The sequence below is a fragment of the Emys orbicularis genome, chromosome 6 (genome assembly GCF_028017835.1).
Source record: "Emys orbicularis isolate rEmyOrb1 chromosome 6, rEmyOrb1.hap1, whole genome shotgun sequence".
NCBI classification, from domain to species: Eukaryota; Metazoa; Chordata; order Testudines; family Emydidae; genus Emys; species Emys orbicularis.
In genome coordinates this window covers 47,081,633-47,104,303 of record NC_088688.1, presented here as the reverse complement: position 1 = coordinate 47,104,303, position 22,671 = coordinate 47,081,633, and the positions used below count along the sequence as shown (strand labels likewise).

Below are 22,671 nucleotides of genomic sequence, written 5' to 3'. Positions count from 1 at the left end.
CCACCCTTGCTGCTGCAGCTGTACTCGAGCTAGCTATGACCTAGGGTAATAGGGTTATGTGGATAATACTGGACCCAGGATATACGATTGCAGGACCCAACTAGATGTATTCTCCCAGTTTGACAGTGAGCCATTCATAAGTACTCATTGAGAATAGTCTTTCAACCAGTTGTGCACCTACCTTATAGTGATTTCACCTGAATCACATTTCCCTAGTTTGTTTATGAGAATGTCACGTGGGACTGTGTCAAAAGCCTTAGTAAATCAGATATACCACATCTACAACTCTGTCTGCCATTCACTAGGCCAAACCTGACAAAGAAGGAAATTAGGTTGGTTTGGCATGATTTGTCCTTGCTTAATCCTATAATCCTCTAGGTGTTTACAGACTGATTGTTTAATAATTGGTTCCAGTATCTTCCCAGGTGTTGGGGTTAGGCTGACTGGTCTATGATTTCCCAGGTCCTCTTTGTTCCCCTTTTTAAAGATAGGTACTATGTTTGTTCTTTTCCAGTCTTCTGGGACCTCACATGTCACACATGAGTTCTTGGAGGTAATCCCTAATATATATAATTGTAATGTATATTAATTCCAAGTGTGTATCTTCTGTATTTGTATAACTTGTATTTAAACTGTATTAAGCTATCGTCAGCGGTAAACTGTTTCCCAATATCTCTCTCTGAGCTTTGTTTAAAGTATATTTAAGCAATAAAATAATTTTAAAAAATTTATGGGATCATTAACATTTTTTGGGTGCATCATAAAGCTGTGGAATTACAAAGGTGTATGCTAGTGGCCTCATTAAACATGCCCCTCAGCGTCTTATTCTGATTATAATTAAGCTTGGAAGGATTAGTTTTTAATTAATTTAATTAGTAAATGTTGGTAATCCCCTAGTTCTCCCTCCACCAAAAACCCTATGGAAATATTTTCCCCATCGTTATTAATTGAACTTTACAGATGGAAATTTAAAATCCATATAATGTAATGCACTTGCAGCTAACTCATGCACTCTTTGACAGTCAGTTGTAGCTTGCAATTAATAAGAAATTCTATGATATATCAAATGTTCTGACTTTGTTTCTGAATCTGGTATGAATTTCATCTTCATTCCAAGTAAATAACATTCCAAATAAATAACAGTAGGGTCCAAGGTGTTCTTAAAAATCATTGTTTGTGTAAAATTTAAGTTGGAAAAAAAAATAAAACCTTGGAAATAAACATAATATTGTTCTTCATTTTTCAGCTTACCTGTTAAAAATGATATATTTAAAAGCATTTTCCCTTTTTATTCTACTTACTCGTCCACTATGGAAATAATGTCTAATACTATGTCTGTGGAGATGACACAGTGTGTTCTGGCCTTATTCCTGGAATTACAACATCTAGAAAGTATTATTGCAGGTGTGGGAAATAATGCCGCAGGCAGTTTAACATTTCTGACATTACACCAGCCACCTCTAAAGTACAGCTGTGTTCAGAGAGGTAGATTCCAGAAATGATTAAAGGCACACTTTAATGACCCCATCTTGCAAACATTTAATCACATGTTTAACTCTGAGCACGCAGCTAATCCTGCTGAAGTCAAGCACATGCACACAGGTTGCAAGGATGGGGACTTTTATGATTAAAGTGACTATTTTTTTAAAGGAGAGATGGTGTCTCTAGCCTCTGTTTGCCAGAAGTTGGGAATGGGCAATAGGGGATGAATCACTTGATGATTCCCTGTTCTGTTCATTCCTTCTGGGGCACCTGGCATTGGCCACTGTCAGAAGACAGGATACGGGCTAGATGGATCTTTGGTCTGACACAGTATGGCCGTTCTTAGTTCTTATGTAAGCCTGTATTCTAACTGAGCTCCTTTTGAATAGTATGGTGTGAAATTGTGGGATTTGTAAAACTCCTTTTAAAAAAAATTAAGCTTTCTTCTGCTCCCATGTTTGCTTAGAAAGGTCTTTGTGAGTCACAATCCCACCCGTCTACCCCCTTTCTTTAGGTGTGCACAGTGGGTGATGCTTGTTCCACATTCACTTTCAACTCTGTTGCTGCTGTTCATTGTTGTTTAATATTTATATTACAGTAGCACCCCGAGGCTACAGTCTCAATCAAAGACCTATTATGCTGAATGCTGTACTAACACATATGAAGACATGGGCCTGGTCTACACTGAGGGAGGGGAGGAGGGGCGATCTAAGATACGAAACTTCAGCTACAAGAATAGCGTAGCTGAAGTCGACATATCGTAGATCGACTTAGATTGACTTACTTCGCGTCCTCACGGCGCGGGATCGACGGCCGCCGCTCTCCCGTCGACTCTGCTTCCGCCTCTCGCCCCGGTGAAGTTCCGGAGTCGACAGGGAGCATGTTCGGGGATTGATGTATCATGTCTAGACGAGAAGCGATACATCGATCCCCGATAGATCGATCATTACCCGCCGATCCGGCGGGTAGTGTAGACATACCCATTGTCTCTGCATCCTATTGTAGACTCTGGGGAAGAAGGTGTACCATCAACAATACAGTGAAACTAACTATACACAAATATACAAAGTTGACAAGCTGGGAAAAAATAGAGTAAAATAATTACTTTTCTCTAACTTCTACACTAGCCTTTTTAAGTATCGACTGTAACAAAGGCAGGTACAACATTTTCAGATAGAAATGTGATTTTCAATTTGGCAGTGATCCTTCATACAACATGATTATATCCCTATGGCAGGGGAAGCATAAGAATAATAGCAAATCATTACACACATCTGTTCAAAGTTCTGAGTCCAGAGGTCTCCACAGCAGACCCCTTGATTCTGATGGTTTTTTCCCTATGCAGTCCTGGAGATATGTCCCTGTGTCATATTCACCTGTACTGCTGAAACAGGCTTGTTTAATCTCTTAGTTCCTTGGCTGTATGGCTCTGGAGGACTTTAACAGTCCTCTTGTGTAGCCTGCTTTTGTCTATTCTCACTGACTTCAGAGAACTAGCATCACAGATTGAGGAACAAGTAGCCTGGTTTGCTTTGCAGAGGGGAGATGGAGTGGGATTGTGACAGGGAACAAGGGGTAGGACTGAACAGAGAAAGCTTGGTGGCAGGACATAGCCATTATGTGATTTCCTTATTGTTTCTCCATACTCCCCCGTCTGTTTGTATCCATTGGTTGTGTCCTGTCTTGTACTTAGATTACAAACTTTTTGTGGCAGGGGCTGTCTTTTTGTTGTGTGTCTGTCCAGCACCTAGAACAATGGGATCCTGGTCCATGATTGAGGCTCCGGTATAAATAATAATAATGCTAATAAAGGAAGAGAGATTGGGGACCCAAGGAAAACAAAAGACAGAATACCTATGCGAATGGTACCAGGAAAGAGAGATTAGAAGCTCCTGATGTGTATTCCTTTGGTGGGAGTGAGGGAGGAGGAGGAAGCACAAAGAGAGAGAGAGAGAGAGCCCAAAGAGGTTTATCAGAGATGAAGAAACGCAGGACAAAGGAATGAAAATTAAAAGAGGTAACTTTTATTCATCTGGAAAAATTATGGCTATATTATCCACAGTTAGTCCTTCAGTGTCTGGGAATAGTGTTAACAGGGCCAGTGTCACAGAGTCAGCTCAGCACATTAATCATATAAGATCATATAGTGCAATTTGAATGGTAGTCTGGGGTATTTTAATGGTAATTTCTGCCTTTTTAATTTTATTTGAAGCACGGGTTGATGGCGATTCATCTTGCAGCTTGGTCTGGAAACCTAGATATAATGCGAATGTTAGTTAAAGCAGGTGCTGACCAAAAGGCTACGGACCAGGTTTGTTGATGACAAATTTTAACCAACACTAAACATATTCATCTTGAGAAGAATGTAATATAATCTTACAGAACAGGCTTGTGTTTTCCTTAGGAGGGAATGAATGTCCTGCACTTTGCAGCTCTGAACAATAACGTTGACATAGTGGATTATCTTCTCCAGGAACTTCAGCTGAAGGACCTAAACAAGCCAGATGAGGTACAGTATGTGTCTAGTTACCTACAAAATATAGGGGCTTGTTTCCTTCATATTGTGAGGTGAAGTACAATATGACCTGCATCTCACAGAGACTCCTTGGATTTTCTGGAGTGTCAGGGACGGACCTGAGCTTTTTCCGATTAGCCCTTTGCCTTGCTGTGTCAGGATCCCACACTGAGGGCTTACCTAGCCAAGTGGTGTATTTTTATCTTTGCACACGGGAATGTAGTCATCTAGGATCTGATCATGTCGGGTGCTGAGCTCCCACATCTTCCTTTGAAACCAGTGGGCCATAATAATCTGACTGTGCAAGGTTCTAAGCACTCTCAGTTTGCACTGAGGTATCTTTGGGCAGGTTATTCCATAATTGTCTGTTGTGGAGTTTCATGCATCTCTCTCTGAAGCATCTAGCTATCCCATTGGTGGCTGGCTAGATGGCCTGATCTGGAAAGACAATTCCCACAGTATTGTTTCAGGAGAGTTTGCTAAAACACAGTTGTAAATACTATGGCGGGTTAAAATGAATAAAAATGCTCTAATTCCCTCTCCACCTTCCCCACCCCTCTTGATTTCAGAGTTATCTAGAGCTGGCTTTGTTTTCAAAATTCTGGTCACATACAGCATATAACAAAAATAATACTTTTTTGGACTTTTAGAGTGCCTCTTTCTGAGGAGCTCAAAAATGATTTACAAACATTAGTGAAATAAACTTTCCAACCAATATTTGCATCTCAGGAAGATGAAATGACTAAATATTAAATATTTGAAGAACAGCTTCTGTTTCTAGTGTTGTTATTTCATGATTTCTGGTCAGTTTAGATTTTCTTTTTTTTAAATTATTTAATCCAGATTTTACACTGAAGAAATTTTACTTCTTTTCCCCCTGTCATGGGTGGATCTAGACTCCAGTTTTTTGTTTACCTGTGCACATGACATGTAAATATTTATTCACAATATATGTGCACCTACATATGACATGGCTCTTCTAATAATTGGTGAAATTTCTGCAACAGAGTGACTTTATATTTTTAATAACAAAACCTTTCTGATGACTGTTTCCTATTAGAAAGGTAAAAGGGCATTTCTTCTGGCAGCTGAAAAAGGCCATGTTGAAATGATATACAGTCTGATTTCTCTCAAGCTGTTCACCTCTGAAAAAGACAAGGTAAGCCTCCCCTTTTCATACAAATCCAGATAAAGGGTGCTTAAGAGTCATAACTGACCCCAATGTAATTACTTGTGTAACTGAAGGTCATACACTCATACACAGTGTTCGGATACCATGGTACTGGATGTGGTATACAAAATGTAGACAGACAAGCACAGCCATTTTCAGTAATCCAGAGAGAATAGTGGAGCTGTCTTTGATTATTGCCAATAAGGTTTTGTATGCGTATTAATAGGAGACGTGATGCAATCTGAAGTTAAGCTTTCTAATGCTTGGAGAGGAAGGATGGTCTAGTGCATAGCCTAGAACTCAGGAAACTTGGGTTCAGTTCCCTGCTCTGCTGCAGACTTCCTGTGTGACCTTGGGCAGGTCCCAAAGGGTCAGATTTTCAAGACATTTAGGTACCTAATGTTGCAGAGAGGTGTCTAGGAGCATAACTCCCGTTGATGTAACTTTTGGAAACCTCACTGGGTGACTTTCTGCATTTTTTAGGTGCCCAAACAACTTTAAATATCTGGCTCTTAGTCTCCTTGTACCTCAGTTGCCCATCTGTAAAACGGGGTAACAACACTCCCCTACCTCAGATACTATGGAAATGGGGGCTCTATGAGTACTTTGGATAGATAAGCATCCATTAGCTTACATTCCGAACAGAAAATACCATAATGGTGGGGAAGGAGAAGGCTGTATATAATATGCAAGCCGGGCAAGCAAGGTGATGGGTGGCCAATGCCATGTTAATTCTGTGAGCTGCTTTTAGTTGTTTTCCTTTTTTAAATTTTATATAGTAGGGGATGGTGTCAGTAGGGGGAAGATGACTACAGTGTCTTCAATGGAGCTATGCCTACTTTCACAAGATCAGGTTTTGGCCCTTAATCTTTATATTGTTTTTCAAGGGACTGTGAGCTAGGCCCAGTCCCCTTCCATGGAGAAACCTATGGAAAAAACTCACTGGAAGTTCCAAGATTTACTTCATGGATTTTCTACTGAATTGTTCATGCACAGACTGTGGTTTTGTACCCTTGCAGAATAGGTAGGAATTTCAGGCCTTTACATCAATGGAAGTCCTGAGAACTGGAGGGAAATTGAAGAGATATTGAGACATCCATTAAATCCTCAGAGCTCCTTTCCCCCTTGTTAGCATGGCTTCCTCTGTGTACACATGGAAGGACTTCCTTAGAATTAGGGCTACGTCAGAACATTCTATAAAGCTGCTTCTTTTCTCTCTGTTGCATGAGGAGGTGGTTTCACTAGGTTTGCATCCCTTCTGTGCATGCTGGAGGAAGAGACCATAGGACCTTGTATTAAAGTACTTGTACACAGTCCATAGGTGGTTGTTTTTATTAATTGCAGCACGTTCTACTTAATTTGGGCTTTACAGTATGTTTCTGGCTGTTTTCATTTACAGGAGGGAAACACAGCAGTGCATCTAGCTGCTAAAAATGGTCACTGTGAGGTGCTGGAAGTTCTGTTAAATCAATGGGAAGAAATAAATGAACTCAATCAGGTAAGGACACAGAAGCTGCTGAGGGAGATAAAGAATAAAGGTAAAAGGTGTGCAAGACAAAGTGAAAACAAAGTATTAAAAAAAATACCCAGAACCTACAAATATCTGTAAAAATAATCTCATTTCTGGGGTGGTCAAGCTAATCAGCACAAAGCTTGAATTCACCAAGGTCCCTTTAGACCTAGAGCTCTATTGTTGAAGAGGAATGACTAGTAAGCTATAGTCTTTCTCCAGGTCACTGATTGGAATCCAGCTCTCGTCAGTAGTGTCTGAAAGACGCTATCTGTTGGCTGATCTGTGGTGCATCTGAAATGAATTGGTTGGATCAGTCCAATTCCTGATGGAATGTGCATCACAAAAATCTCTCTAACAGCTTGAACTCCATGTTGTAGTCTCAGCGGAGAGGTCATAGATTAAACAGACACAGAGACTTCACCCCTAGAAGTGGTCCCTTCTGATGTGGAATACCACCTCCCCAAATCACAGTAGGTAGGTTGATGGAAGCATTCTTCTAGCAGCAGAGCTGCATCTACACTTGGGATTAGGTCGACATAGCTAGGTTGGCCGGGGGGGGGGTGGTTCCCACACCCCTGACCAACATATCTATGTCAACCTAACTTTGAAGCGTAGCCCAAGGCTGAATTCCGTTGGCAGAGTAGTGTGAATGGAGTGCTGCTGCCTGGGTTGTATTTACCTGCTCTTTTCTATGGATGGATAGAGAACTTCTGCCTCCACCGTTGTCAGGGTGGTGCCTTTCATAAACACTAAATTTACTAAAACAACAACAAAAAAATCACCCAGAGTTCAAGTGCAGTAGAGTTAGAAATTTTTAATACTGCAGTGAATGTGGTGATTTGGAATAGTTTCTGCATTCGTGATCTGTGCTTGATGGTTCACACAGTAATGGTAATGTTTTACTCTAGGAATCGGTCATTGCAAGCTGTTGTAACTCTGTGTTAGCATGGGCTGTTTTTTTTAAACACAAGAACTCATTAAAATGTTAAATAGTAGCTTGTTTGTGTTAGAAATGTTTGTTGTTAATCATCATTGTATCTGAATGCTAATATTGAAAAATTCAGATTACAGTAAAAGCTGTGTTATCCGGAACTTTACCAACTGAAAAGCTCTATAAACCAATATTTCTGATCTTCAATAGGGTTTGGTTGGTGCGGGGCCAGCAGGCTCTCTACCTGGCTCCATGTGGCTCCCCGGAAGCGGCGACATGTCCCTGCTGCTCCTAGGTGGAGAAACGGCCAGGGAGGCTCCGTGAGCTACTTCCACCCCGTCCTGTTCCGAGCGCTGGCTCCGCAGCTCCCATTGCCAAGGAACCGCAGCCAATGGGAGCTGCGGAGGCAGCGCCTGCGGGCAGAGGCAGCGCGCTGATCCACCTGGCCACGCCTCCACCTAGGAGCATTAGGGACATGTTGTCGCTTGTGGGGAGCCACCTGAGGTGAGCGCTGTCCGGATCCGGCACCCTGCACGACCTCCCGCACCGCAACCCCCTGCCCCAAGCCCTCTCCTGCACCCAAACTCCCTCCCTCTTTGTTAACCAGAATTTTTGACTTACTGGCACCCCCATTGCCCCAACATGCCGGATAACAAAGCTTTTACTGTATTGACATTTGTGACCAAATCTTATTTTCCCTTTACACTGTATCAGTCTGGCTAAGCTTGCATACTGTCTGTACCAAATATCATGGTGTAATAAGTCAGCTTTACAATTGAACAGTTTGAATTTGAACAAACATTTTTCTCTTCCATTGTGTTGGGCCAGAATGGAGAAACACCATTTTATTTGGCTGTTGAAGGAGGTCATGAAAAATGTGCTGAGCTGTTACTGGAAGCAGGAAGTGACATCAACATTTCAAATAAAGTACGGAGTTAATATTCCCTCTGGCATATTATCGGGACATCATAGACTCTACAAAGATCCACATCCTGTCTGTTCTCTGTGTATTGAAGGCAAATGTGACTTACATTGTTTAATAATGCATGATGCGTCTGATGAAGTGGGTATTCACCCACGAAAGCTTATGCTCCAATATGTCTGTTAGTCTATAAGGTGCCACAGATCGCTTTTTACAGATCCAGACTAACATGGCTACCCCTCTGATTGTTTAATAAGGGCATTACTCAAGAATATGGAGAACTTTTAATATTTAAAAAACTATATGGAAAAAGAAAAAGAAAAATAGATTTATTTTACGTAGTATTGTGTTGGAGCTTTTTTATTTAATGTATGTGCAATAATACAACATATGGCTTGGAAATGTGACAAAGAGAAGTAATTGAAAAATCTGCATTTTTGGCAGGATATATAACTAAGCTAATAATAAGCCTGTTTTCCACATTTGGTTCCTGGACTTAGGTCCAAGTTTGATTTGTTTTATGGCTCACATGCTGTAGGAATTTAAGGTGAACCTTTTGGTCCCTAGCAAATTGAGAACAGAAGCATGTGCTGATAACAAGCAGGACAGTGACTGTTGCTCATATTAAAATATGAAAGAATTTCTGATATGTTTTGACTTGGAAACCATTAATAATTACAGTATTTGATAATTCATCAGCAGGGTGAAGTCTCGTCTGCAGCACAAATGACTAGTTTTGATCCTCAGGAAAATTAATCTTTGCTGCCTTTAGCAGAAGTATTAAAGGAAAGTTTTTCAGTGATTTTCAAAGTGTGTAAATGTGAATGTAATTACTTGTTAAAGGTCATACCAAGCGACAGGATTGGGAGATAAATTGAAATCCTAATTTTCAGTGGCACAGGGTGGCTGATCAAACTGATTTTTCTCTTTTTTATGGTAGATTAAAAAGGAGTAGTAAATTATTAGCATTGCTGGATATGTATTTTGCCAACTACCTGTGTTGTAGTCTAGTAATGATTTATAGTACCTTTGACAGTCATAAAAATGTTGTGTGAATTTATATCCTACTTCATCATTTAACTAAAGGGGGACTAGTTTTGACAGTAACACAAATTTAAACTGAAGCTTCATCTGTTTCAATAGATGTTTTAAAAGAACAGTTTTTCTAAATTCTCTGAATTCTTTCCAGTGGTAAAAAGTCTTTTTCCCTTTCCCAATGTGTTTCTTTCAGCACAATAGTAATGTTTTGCACATTTCAACACAGAATGGACATACATCCTTGGTCACGTTTCTTATCAGTAAAAATATCGATCTGGTTCCTAAACCTGAGGTGAGTCTATTACAGTTACTGTTTTAGTGTTACTTCCATTGTTGTCAAGCGTGTTTCATCTTTCTTGACTGCCTTTTCTGAGATTTGTGGTTGTTTACCTATTACTGTTAGAGTCATAGAGTTTAAGGCCAGAAGGGACCGTCAGATCACCTAGCCCAGGGGTGGGCAAACTATGGCCCGGGGGCCACATCCGGCCCTTCAGATGTTTTAATCTGGCCCTCAAGCTCCTGCCGGGGAGCAGAGTCTGGGCTTGCCCATCTCCGTATCGTGGCTCCGCACAGCTCCTGGAAGCAGCGACATGTCCCCCCTCTGGCTCCTATGCGTAGGGCAGTCAGGGGGCTCTGCACGCTGCCCCTGCCCCAAGTGCTGCCCCCACAGCTCCCATTGGCCAGAAAATGCGGCCAATGGGAGCTGCAGGGGTGGCACCTGAGGATGGGGCAGCATGCGGAGCCCCCGGCTGCCCCTATGCATAGGAGCCTGACGGGGGACATGCCGCTGCTTCTGGAAGCTGATTGAGGTAAGTGCCGCCCGGAGCCTGCACCCCTGACCCCCTCCTGCGCTCCAACACTCTGCCCTAGCCCTGATCCCCCTCCTGCGCTCCAACCCTCTGCCCTAGCCCTGATCCCCCTCCTGCCCTCTGAGCCCCTCGGTCCCAGCCCAGAGCACCCTCCTGCACCCCCAACCCCTCATTTCCAGCCCCCCCCCCGGAGCCTGCACCCCCAGCTGGAGCCCTCACACACACACACACACACACACACACACCCTGCACCCCAACCCTCTTCCCCTTCCCTCACCCTGAACTCCTAATTTCTGGCCCCACCCCCAGAGCCCTCACCCTCTTCGCACCCCTACCCCCAATTTCATGAGCATTCATGGCTCGCCATACAATTTCCATACACAGATGTGGCCCGTGGGCCAAAAAATTTGCCCACCCCTGACCTAGCCTGACCACCTGTGTATCACAGGCCAACAGGAGTTGGTCCAATAAAAAATATTGTCTCATCCACCTTGTCTCTCTAATATCGTGGGACTGACCCGGTTACAATTATGCTGCCTACTGACCATTTGCTGTTTCTTTGTTTATCACTGTGTGGAGGAGGTGAAATTATATAAATAATATTAAAGTCTTTGAAACAGTTTATTTTATTAGTTTAAAAACCAGTCAGCCATAGTAGCACCGCTTATTTCCGTTGCCTTTCTATGGCTGCAGTAACTTATCAAATGTTAATATCAGTGGTTTTTTCTTTGAAATGTTTTCAGTAAAAAGCTGGGTAAGAGCTTTATTTTTCTACAGCCTTGAAGAAATGGGTATTGTTTATAAAGAGAGTAATGAACTGGAACTGGTGCTGATTTTTCTAAAAGATATTTAACAAGAAACCTTCCTGGTTTACAGGTTCAACATACAAACTGATCTGATCAGTCTCATGGTTCCATGGTGACTAGAGTTGGGCAAACGCCTCATAATTTTTTCCACTAATAATCACTTGAATAATAAAAACTGAACTCACTTCCAGCTGCATTCACTTTCCACAGATATTGTAGCAAACAAGTTCACTGGCAAGAGTGCTCACCGAAGCAGCAATATTTAAGTGAATGTTAGAGAATATTCCTGGAAAGTGGATTTTGAATGTGTATTCTTGAGTACACCTCTACCCCGATATAACGCTGTCCTCGGGAGCCAAAAAATCTTACCGTGTTATAGGTGAAACCGCGTTATATCGAACTTGCTTTGATCCACTGGAGTGCGCAGCCCCGCCCCCCCGGAGCGCTGCTTTACCGCGTTATATCTGAATTCGTGTTATATCGGGTCGCATTATATCGGGGTAGAGATGTATTTTCCCAGAAACCTGATACACAGCTATGCACAGTTCATTCAATTTGATTGAATGGGTGCAACCTCAAATCATGTTGCTGGGGCAAACAGAAATAATACCATGTGACCTATGTATTCAAGCAAAATATATCAGCTCTTCTTTAATATGAAATACTTATTATGAACTGCTTGCAGACAAACTACAGACCAAGAATTATTCATAGACATTATGCAGTGAATAATTACATTTTTTCTCATTCTGTTTGTTCTTTGTAAGCTGCTTTTGGGTCATTTGTAAGTGGGAAGGGGCTAGGAACTGAGCCCTGTGACTAGATCTACCCCAGAACCCTGCACCTCTGTGGTGGCCTGCATCCTGGTGGGGACCAGGGCCCAAATGTGTCAGATACCTTCTCTAACACAATATAGTCACTCAGCTCTAAGTGCAGATGATTTTGAATAGCTGCTTAATTTCTTTCTTGGCAACCCTAAAAGGACTTTTTAGTATTACAAGGGTGAGGAGGTATCCCTAAATCACAGCTTAATTAAATATGGGGAAAACAATAATTATTTAGAAAAAAAGGTGTGTTTTTTTGTTTTTGTTTTTAACTATATAACAGGGAATACGTAATCCCTGAGGCAGAATTCAAGTAGTTTTCTTTTGCATGGGCCCTTCCCATGCACAGCACCACTTTGTGTAAAGCAGTGGTTCTTAACCATTCCAGACTACTGTACCCCTTTCAGGAGTCTGATTTCTCTTGCATACCCCAAGTTTCACCTTACTTTAAAACTTCTTGCTTTCGAAATCAGACTTAAAAATACAAGTGTCACAGCACTCTGTTACTGAAAAATTGCGTCCTTTTTCATTTTTACCATATAATTATAAAATAACTCAATAGAATATAAATATTGTACTTACATTTCAGTGTATTGTATACAGAGCAATATAATCCAATCATTGTATGAAATTTTAGTTTGTACTGACCTAGCTAGTGCTTTTTATGCAGCCTGTTGTAAAACTAGGCAAATATGTAGATGAACGCATACCCCCTGGAACAGTGGTTCTCAACCGTGGCCTGGGGGCCGCAAGCAGGTTTCAGGGCATCCGCCAAGTAGGGCCAGCATTAGACTTGCTGGGGCCCAGGGCAGAAAGCCGAAGTCCCACCGCCTGGGGCTGGGGCTGAAGCCGAAGCCTGAGCAACTTAGCTTCACAGTGCCCCCTGTGGCGTGGGGCCCCAGGCAATTGCTATCCCCTAACGCTGGCCCTGGCTTTTATACACAGAAAAACAGTTCTTGTGGCACAGACGGGATGTGGAATTTCTATAGTATGTTGAGGGGGCCTTGGAAAGAAAAAGTTTGAGAACCCCTGCCCTGGTAGACCTCTGTGTACCCCCAGGGGTACACGTACCCACTGGTGTAAAGCAATTGGCTGCCAACGAGATATGTTTTGACTGAAAAAGTAATTCACAAATATAGGTTTATTAGCAACTAAAAGCTCTTTAGTGAATCTGACTTTCTTCTAGGGCTGAGAGAGCAGATTGTACTTCTGCATTTTGAAGAACTATCAGGGAAAAATGTTACTGGATCATGGCATGCGTTTCAAATCTGAGCAGCAGGTTTTAATGGGACTCTCTTGTATTATCTGAATTCTATTGTTATCGAAATTGTACTAGTCTTACTGTTCATTTGTTTCTCTCTACAGCAGAATTCCCCTCTCCATTTGGCTGTCCTCAATAATCACCTTCCTATAGTAATTAGCTTCTTGGATGCTAATTATGATATAAATGCCTTGAATCAGGTAAGCAAACTGAATCAGAGACTGAAAGAAGAGATTGTATTTTCTTCACTTTAAATACAAGTGTGTGTTTATTTTACATATCTCTTTAAGAGGTCAAAGTACAAAAAGGGGGAAGAAAAGGCAGTTGCCTCCGACTTATTCATGAGTGTATTATTCATTCCACACATTCTGCTGATATTGTTTTAGAGTTGGATAGCAATGTGATATATATTCAGAAAATGCTTTCATTAATTTCTGTTGAATATTATATTTTATATTTAATACATTGCTAAAGCGTATCGCTCTTCTTGAGCCTAAAGACAAACCCGCTGCAGTATGTCAGTTAACTGGAAGAACATTTTATTTCCTCAAGAAAAAACTCTAAATCCCCCCCCCCCTTTTTTTTTCCTTTCAAAGTGATCTTCTAAGGTGCATGCTAAATGAGGCAGAGGCTTGTAGGATCCCAGCCTCAGTCAAGCTCCAGTTAACTCACACAGTTGAAAATTTGATGTGATGCATAAAGTTTTGATCTGCACAGGAGCCCTTCTCTTGGTTAATGGGAACCTTGTGGAGACCCAGTCAGATAGTTCCAGATTAGGTGTTTATTTGTCCTGGACAAAAAACAACAACAAAAAAAGCAATGAAGGAATTCCATCAAAACAACTACATCAAGAGAAAATTAAAATTGCCCAATTAGGCATTCAGGAGTCAGAAAATACCAGACTTGAGGTTGCTCTGCCTCCTTGTGCATATGTTGTTTTCTGAAGAAGAACTGGGTTTTGTGGGATCTGCTGCTTTTTCTCTGCTGTAGCTCTTGGATTGTATTTGTAATATTGTTACAAATCACCTGGAACCTGAGAGAGGCAGCATTTTGCATATTTTTAAATCTAAACATTAAAAATAATATACAGTTTAACTACAGTAACTCCTCACTTAACGTCCTCCAGCTTAACGTTGTTTCGAAGTTAAGTCGCTGCTCCATTAGGGAACATGCTCATTTAAAGTTGTGCAATGCTCCCTTAGAATGTTGTTTGGCTGACTTTACAAGGGAGCACTGCACAAGTTCCTCTTCTCTGCCTCCTCCCCCTCCCTTCCTCCCTCCCTCCCAGCGCTTCCCCTGCCGCCAAACAGCTGTTTGGTGGCGTTTAGGACTTTCTGGGAGGAAGGGAGGGTGCGAGCGAGCGAGTGGGGAAGCTGCCCTCCCCCCCTGCAGGCAGGGCCATCCGGAAAGGAGGGGCTTTAGGGGCTGCAGGGCCCTGGGATAAGGGGGCCCCGGGGCCCTGGCCTGTAGTTCTAAAGCCCCTTTCGGAATGTGGCCCTGCGAACACGGGCCGGAGGACTCAGGAGGAGCAGGGGCAGCCGCGCAGCCAGGTACATTATTATTCCTTTCAGTTTAAAAGGGAATTAGAGGTCAAGCTATTCATTCCTGGAGAAAATATGACAACTGAGATAGCACTAAAGAATACTCCTTTCGATACATTTACTTAACTGTCTGAGGAAAAGCAAAGATGTTTAAGCTCCCCTTCAAAGCCGGCCGGAGAGAAGCGGCCCCTAAAGGCCCTGCGTTCTGGGTGGCCCTGCCTGCCAGGGGTGAGGGGGCAGCTCCCAGAATCGCGGCCATGGGGGCGGTGCCGCGCTGCGCAGAGCCACCTGAACACCCCCTGCACCAAACAGGAGCTGCCCCAGGTAAGTGCTCTGCACCTCCTGCCTGCCCCAGCCCTGAGCCTCCTCCCGCACCCCCACTGTGAGCGCCCTTCCGCACCCTAATTCCCTCCCAGACCCCACACCCCCACCCTGAGCGCCCTCCTGCACCCTAACTCCCTCCCAGACCCCACACCCCCACCCTGAGCGCCCTCCTGCACCCTAACTCCCTCCCAGACCCCACACCCCCAACCCTGAGCCCCAGGAGGAAAAAAAGAATGAAAAACAGGGGTGGGGGGAGATAAGAGAGAATGCTCCCCCCACGGGGGGGCCCAAAAATGAAGCTGAGCACAGGGCCCCACTAACTCTAAATCCGCCACTGGTGGGAGGAGGAGGAGCGGGGGGAAGCGCCATGTCTCTGCTCCTCCCCCTCCCTCCCAGAAAGTCCTAAGTGCTGCCAAACAGCTGTTTGGCGGCAGGGAAGCGCTGGGAGGAAGGGGAAGGAGCGGAGACACAGTGTGCTCTGGGGAGGAGGTGGAGTGGGGGTGGGAAGAAGCGGGCCTGGAGTGGAGTGGGGACGGGAAGAGGCAGGCCTGGAGCTTTCCCCAGCAAAGTCAGCACGTGTTCTTCTTGGGGGAAGCTGCTGCTGCGCAAGGTGCTTCCTAGCGTCCTTGCCTGCATCGTTGTCTGCAGCAAAGGCTGTGCCTGTGTGGGGTAAGCCAGGGGCCACCTCCCCACCACAGCACAGTACTGTACTGTACAGTATATAATGCCTTTTGTCTGCTCCCAAAATTTTTTCTTGGAACCTAACCCCCCGCATTGACATTAAATCTTAGGGGAAAATTGGATTAGTTTAACATCGTTTCACTTAAAGTTGCATTTTTCAGGAACATAACTACAACGTTAAGTGAGGAGTTACTGTACATGATCCATGCTATTTCTCAAGTAATACAAGAGATAAACACTTCTGCAAACTTTTCTGGCCCATCTTTTATATATAAATTACTTTTATTGTCTCTGGCACACTCCGATAAATACATGCTAGTAAGAGAAACTATACTTGTATTTTTAAGATTGTAGAAAAAGTTGTGACATTTTATGAAGAAGAGTAAGTGATCATGAAATCAAAGACTGTATCATGGTGCATAAGCACAAGAAGGCAGAGTTAAGGTTGCATATGGAAACGTAACTCTGGCATTTCCTGATTCGTGAGCGTTTAGCCATGCAATCTTAACAATCTTTTATGCTAGATTTATAATGGATATATAAAGACATAAAAATCACTCTAAACAGACCCATAGACTTCATAAATTAGACAGGAGCATAGAATCAAAAAATATTCAACTTACAAGGACCCTGTGGACAAAATGAGATGTTTCAATCCAAAGGTCGGTATCAGAATATATTGATTCTTATATGGCACGCCCATAAATAACATACCTTATCTGCAGTGAAGTGGCACTGATAGAGGTGTTAAATACTTTCCTATACTTCCAAATAACAAAGAAAATCAAAGAATTGCCTTTCAATCTGATATAAGCAAAGGGCAAATGGTTCATCATGAAAAGAAAGTGGGAAATTCAGTTTGATTGTTAGTGGAGTGATTACTAGAACTGAATTCCAGTGTATACTGAGTTAAATTTTTGTTTAGAATGTAATGCTCCAGAAAGGCCAAGTAATTAGGCTTTATGTGGGTGAAGAGCATTGGGGGGGATGGGACGACAACAAGATTCCCATCTTCAGGTTCAGGGAATGAAGCTGAAGTGTAGCATCCGTGGGGCCACTGCTCCAGCCTGTATGCCTTTGCTCACAGTTTGAAGGCCACTGGACCTGCATGATTACAGATTCTGTGGCTCTTCCTCTGGCTTTCCTCCAACACCAATTTCAATGCCAGGGCTGGTTTGGAGACTTCTCTCCATAGTGTATGCTAACTTACTTAGGGAGACAGTGGATTCTCCATCCCTTTGAATCAAGACTGGATGTCATTCTAAAATATATACTCTAGCTCAAACAGAAGTTATGGGCTCAATACAAGAATCGCTTGGTGAAATTCCGTGTCCTGTGTTATACAGGAGGTCAGACTGGATGACCATAACGGTCCCTTCTGGCCTTAAAATCAATGAATATATGAGAATTCCACCAAGACTGTCCCACTGCTTTCCCTCTGTATAGCTTCACTACACGGCTTAAGTAGCATGCAGGGCCTTGAACAAAGCTTCCTCGCAGGGTGAATTTCACTCATATTTACTGTTCGATGGTACTTAACTTATGCAAGCTGGATTCTCATTCCATCTAAACAGTCAGTAAACAAAGTATAAAGTCCTGCTAATCTGCTTGTAATTCTCTCTCTCTCAAAATGTACCCTCCATGAAGCTGGTCAATTAAACAGGCAAAGAAAGGGTAACATGGGTAGTAATCATGATCTATAGCTGGGCTTGCTGCTACTTTGAAACAGACATTTCTAATGGAGAAAAGCCTAAAATTTCTTGTTTTGCCAGTTCTCATCTATGTAAACACAAGTCATGTATGCAAAAAATTTCTGCATATGTGACATGCATTGCTTTAGAGACTCAGTCACGCTCGTTTGTTTGAAAGAAAATTGACAGTTTGATCATTCAGCTGTTACATGCCTTCATTCTGTTCAGGGTTTTCCAGTGAAGTGCATGCTCTCATCATAAACCTTTGGATTTTAATCGTGTGTGTTTTATTTCTAAAGGGACACTGGTTTATTTCACTTTTTTGTTTTAATCCCTGCAGAAGCAACAAACCCCTCTCCACCTGGCAGCTGATCTTGGCAATGTGGAACTAGTGGAACTGCTGCTAAAGGCAGGCTGTGATCTCAAGATTGCCGACAAGGTATACAGTACTGCATTATTCACGTCATGACGCGGTTATGTGATCATTGCTTTGATGCCCCTCTCGCTGAAGATATGGAGGTCACTGTTTCCAAACATTCTTCATAAAACGAGCATGACTAGAATGTAGCTGTTATGAAGAGAGTTTCCCTTTAATACTGTCATGGGGCAACAACTCACAGAGATCTGAATGTTTCAGTGAATAGCTAGTTGTGAGGCCAAATGTGACGAAATCCAATGCACTTCAAAACTAAATCCACTGAGAAACATGCAGCAAAGGCTTACTCTGTTATGGGGTTTGTGTTACAGACCTTGCTATCAAAGAGCACTGATGGAAAAAACATAAGACTAACAGGACAGAATAACAGTTTGCAGATGTAATAGCTACATGTCTGGAGCCAGGTTCACTGCCAATAGAGGCATGTGCTTTTCTAATTAATTTCAGTGGAGTTGTTCCTGCTTACACTGCTCTGGTGCCCCAAGCCATGTCTTCATTAGAGACTGCTTTGGAAAAACAGAGCCATAATTTGTAATGATTTGTATAAGCACCAAAACAAACAGTCTATGGAGAAATACCATAGTAAGCAAAAAGCATCAAGTGTTTTCTTGCCCTGTTCTTAATTTGGTGATTGAGCTGGATACACTGATGGCTGTAGGGCCCTGAAGTGTCTGGCAAGCAAATGTAGCTCTTTAGTAGCTTTTTAAAAAATTAAGAATAAACCAAATTGTTGACAATACAAGTTATTTCCTTACGTAAAGCTGCCCTGACTGAGTTTGAAACTGATGTAGCTTGGCAGAAAAATAAAAAGCCAATATTGATTCTACAAAAGCTACTTGTTCCCCATGTGAGAAGAGACCCATGACTCAGAGGGAGGATTACGTGGCTGATGTGTTCTGTGAGGCTGCGGTAAGATACTGGTATGAGATGTAGTCTTCACGTTCGATCAGCCTGTGGTCTGTCTACCCTGAGCCAAGAATTGTGGTTCCCATATCAGGCTTAAACCAAGATTAAACCCTGTTTGCGTAACACAATCCCTGGCCCATTGCAGACAAGCCCTTCGCCACCTGAGAGATCACAGTGCTTTAAAGGTAGAGGTGAGAAGGCGAACAATGAAAATAAATATTTCATGCCCACTTCAGCATGAAATACCCTTATCCTTCTGTGCCAGGTTACACCCAGACTAGAAGTGCTTCTTGGCTGTGAGCTGCAGAGTAGTGTAGAAGGAGCATCACAAATGCTCTCCCCAGCTGCATTCCTGTTAGTTCTTGGGCTAGAAGCTTCCCTGTCTGTAGGCTGGACAGGTTAAGTGGTTGGGGACATTGGCAGATATGGGGGTTTGGGGACTGGATTGGTTTGGAATGGGGTGAGTGGGTTAGGGGTACTCCCATCCCTATGTTAGGGAAAAGGCAGCCTGCTTGGATTGACCTTGTGTTGTTGCCAGGCCTCTCTCCCCTCCCGCATCTTGAGTCTTCAGTTTTTCTGGCTAGAAAGGAGGTGATGGGATGGTCCTAGATGCGTGCTGTTGCTTCTTTGTGCACAGAGGATGTTCCGTTTGAACCTGTTTCTTTCTCCAGATTCATTAAAATTCTACCTTGGTTATTGGCCTCTTCAGTGGCCAGGAAAGAACCCCCCATTTGTCAGGATGTCAAGTAACTTCTTGAATATAGTAACAGGTGTCCTAATGGTATGAACATATATATTAGAGAAGGCAGGATTGCTCTCCTGTGAATGGGGAGCGACCAGGCAGATGTGAGTTCCAGGAAGTTCTTAAGGCTCTTTGTCTTTTCTCTTATGTAGAATGTTCTCTATCTGATGAGGATTTTGTGAAATGTAAATTCCTGGGCTCCCAAATGGGCTAATTATAATGATCTTGAATGGCGCTGGGAGCTAGAATTCAGAAGGTATATATTAGCGAACTTTATAATAGCTGGAGTGTAAAAGTGCTTTGTAATTTAATTTCTGAGCCCTCTAATTAGAGGCTGATTTCTTTCAGTCCTAATGTGAAAGATCACTTACACCTTAATAGGTGGAAAACATCTAGAATACTTATATGTAGGGCAGCTGAGCTCAGTGCAAATCCAACGACATAAAAGGATTACAGAGATAAACCAGTAAAGTCACAGAAGCATTTACATGGGCTTTGAACTGTTAGTAGCAGAGATGTATTCAGATAGATTAAACAGTGCTCTGTGGCTGGAATGAAAGCAGTGGTTCTTGTGTGTTTTGGTGGCTGTACCAGACATTGAGCACCACCTTCTAGTCAGGTATGTAGGCTTCAACCTGCCAAGAAATTGCTCCACCCCCATCATCAAACAGCCCATGTCCTTTACAGGCTAGAGTACATAATAGAGAATGAGAGGTGAGCGGCAGCAATATACCAGGGTCCAGGACATAAGCTTGTTCTTATGCTAGGGGCTTCTCATCCCTACCTTAGCAAACACAAATATCTGAAATGCTCTACTGGTCCATTTGCAGGCATCTGGAATGCACTGAACTAAAGGGCTCCAGTTCATCCAGAGCAGCGAGGAGATTTACTTACTGTTACTCTGGAGACATAAAATTATATTGAAACATTTTCTTTGCAAATGTCAGGGCTCAGTAAACAGACTCTAGATTCCTGCTATTCTGCCCGTCACCTGGGCACATGCTGTAACTCACTGTCTCTGTTTTCAGCAAGGAAAAACTGCGCTGGCTGTCGCATCCAGGAGCAACCATGCCCTCATTGTTGATATGATTATTAAAGCAGAAAGGCATTACACCTTGAAACAGGTATGAAACAGCTCTGTCTTTCCAAAGGGGACAGTAGCTGAAGAAGCAGATTCTAACCAGATTTAAAGCCCCTTCTGCCTCAGCTGGTTCCCTTCTTGCCCATCACCAAGTGTCACCCACCGTTTACAAAATTCAGAAGAGTGAGTGCAGGATTGGAGAGTGCAGAGTTCTACTCCAGGTTTTGCCCCTGACATGAGGCCTTGGGCACATCCCGTCCCTTCTCTGCCACATGGAAAAAATTGCAGAGGTGACAATATTAACCAAACTTCAGATTGTGGCCACGAAGTCCCAGGAGCCAGGATGTTCCAGATCCAGGCTGCTCCTCTGAAAATCAAGCCCCACCTATTAAAAAAAAAAAAAACCAACCAGCCAAAAGCATTAACTAGGGGTATGTCTACACTGGAAACTTTTAAATTAAATTAAATTAATGGAGATATCCTATCTCCTAGAACTGGAAGGGACCTTGAAAGGTCATCGAGTCCAGCCCCCTGCCTTCACTAGCAGGACCAAGTACCAATTTTGCCCCAGATCCCTAAGTGGCCCCCTCAAGGATTGAACTCATAACCCTGGGTTTAGCAGGCCAATGCTCAAACCACTGAGCTATCCCTCCCCCCTAACTTCAAAGCGCTGCTGCAGGAATGCTCCCACGGCAGTGCTTTGAAGTGGTCGTGCATGAGCGCTAGGAGAGAGCTCTCCCAGCGCTCCTGGTAATCCACCTCCACGAGGGGATTAGCTCTGAGCTGGGAGCGTGGCTCCCAGCACTCGCAGCCTGTCTACACTAGCGCTTTAAAGCGCTCAGACTTGCTGCACTCGGGGGGGGTGATTTTTCACACCCCTGAGCCAGCAAGTTAGAGCGCTATAAAATGTAAGTGTAGACTAGCTCTAAGCTTCAGTTCAGTTAATGTGCCTCTCTCTGCATTCTCACCTGACCCGCCTCCCTTTCTTGGCATCCAGCTTCCAGTGAGACATTTCCTCTTGCTGAGAGGCCCACCCTCAGATAAGTATCAGGAAGTGGACTTATTTCACTACTTCCAATAAACACACCTGATCAGACAATGGAACCACCTGCCTTTTGACAATGTTTGCTGGTTCTTACTAGTTCCTTGGAAATATAAATAGACTGAGAAAGAAATTCAGGTGCCTGCCTCCTTGTTACACTTCAGGGTGTAACTCTGCAATCTTTTCTCTGCTTTACCTCTGCCTATCATTGCTAAGCTATTACACAAATAAATTACTTCTCATTCCTTCATACTTCCTGATAATTAATGCTGCAGGGAACAAGTGCAGGTAAAGCAGAGTTCTTGGGGATAACAAGTCCACGGACTACACAGCTTCTGTGTGTCTGATTGGGTTTGGTTCAGCTGGAATCGTTGTCAGGTACATTATTATTCCTTTCAGCTTAAAAGGGAATTGGAGGTCAAGCTATTCATTCCTGGAGAAAATATGACAACTGAGATAGCACTAAAGAATACTCCTTTCGATACATTTACTTAACTGTCTGAGGAAAAAAAAAGATGTTTAAGCAGGTGTTTCTGTGAAACAGTTGAACAGATGTTAGGAAATAAAACCATAGTGCTTCTACCACATTAGCTGTAGCCAAGTATCTCAGTACAGATGGGCAAGGGCGTTGGAGTAGCAAAAATATTACTAGTATGGAACATAAGCTGCTAGGAAATAAACAAGTGGTGGTGTTACAATATTTTAACTATTTTTTGAACCATAATTTTAGAGTAGCACTTTTAGTAAATTAAAATGTCCTACAACCCTAAGCCATACTTTGGATGCTTTAGACAGCTAATATTTTATTCTCCTGGCACACTGTTCTGGGGTTTAAAATATTCATCCCACTCCATTATGAGCAGAGTTAAGCACATACTTTAGTCCCATTGAATTCACAGGCTTAGATGCTTTGCTGAACTGGGGCCTTATTGGATGTCTGCAATAGAAGTTCAAT

At 42.9% G+C, this 22,671-nt stretch overlaps 1 protein-coding gene across 1 annotated transcript in view; it reads left to right on the top strand.

Annotated features, from left to right (window-relative positions):
* The window catches only part of ANKDD1B (ankyrin repeat and death domain containing 1B), a 39,180-nt gene that overhangs the window by 14,356 nt on the left and 2,153 nt on the right, over positions 1-22,671 (top strand). Inside the window, exons 4-12 of the mRNA XM_065405885.1 lie at positions 3,695-3,793; positions 3,887-3,991; positions 5,058-5,156; positions 6,568-6,666; positions 9,766-9,864; positions 12,682-12,684; positions 13,377-13,472; positions 17,850-17,948; positions 20,622-20,717. Of these exons, the coding sequence (XP_065261957.1) occupies positions 3,695-3,793; positions 3,887-3,991; positions 5,058-5,156; positions 6,568-6,666; positions 9,766-9,864; positions 12,682-12,684; positions 13,377-13,472; positions 17,850-17,948; positions 20,622-20,717 (795 nt within the window). The remainder of the gene's footprint in view (positions 1-3,694; positions 3,794-3,886; positions 3,992-5,057; positions 5,157-6,567; positions 6,667-9,765; positions 9,865-12,681; positions 12,685-13,376; positions 13,473-17,849; positions 17,949-20,621; positions 20,718-22,671) is intronic.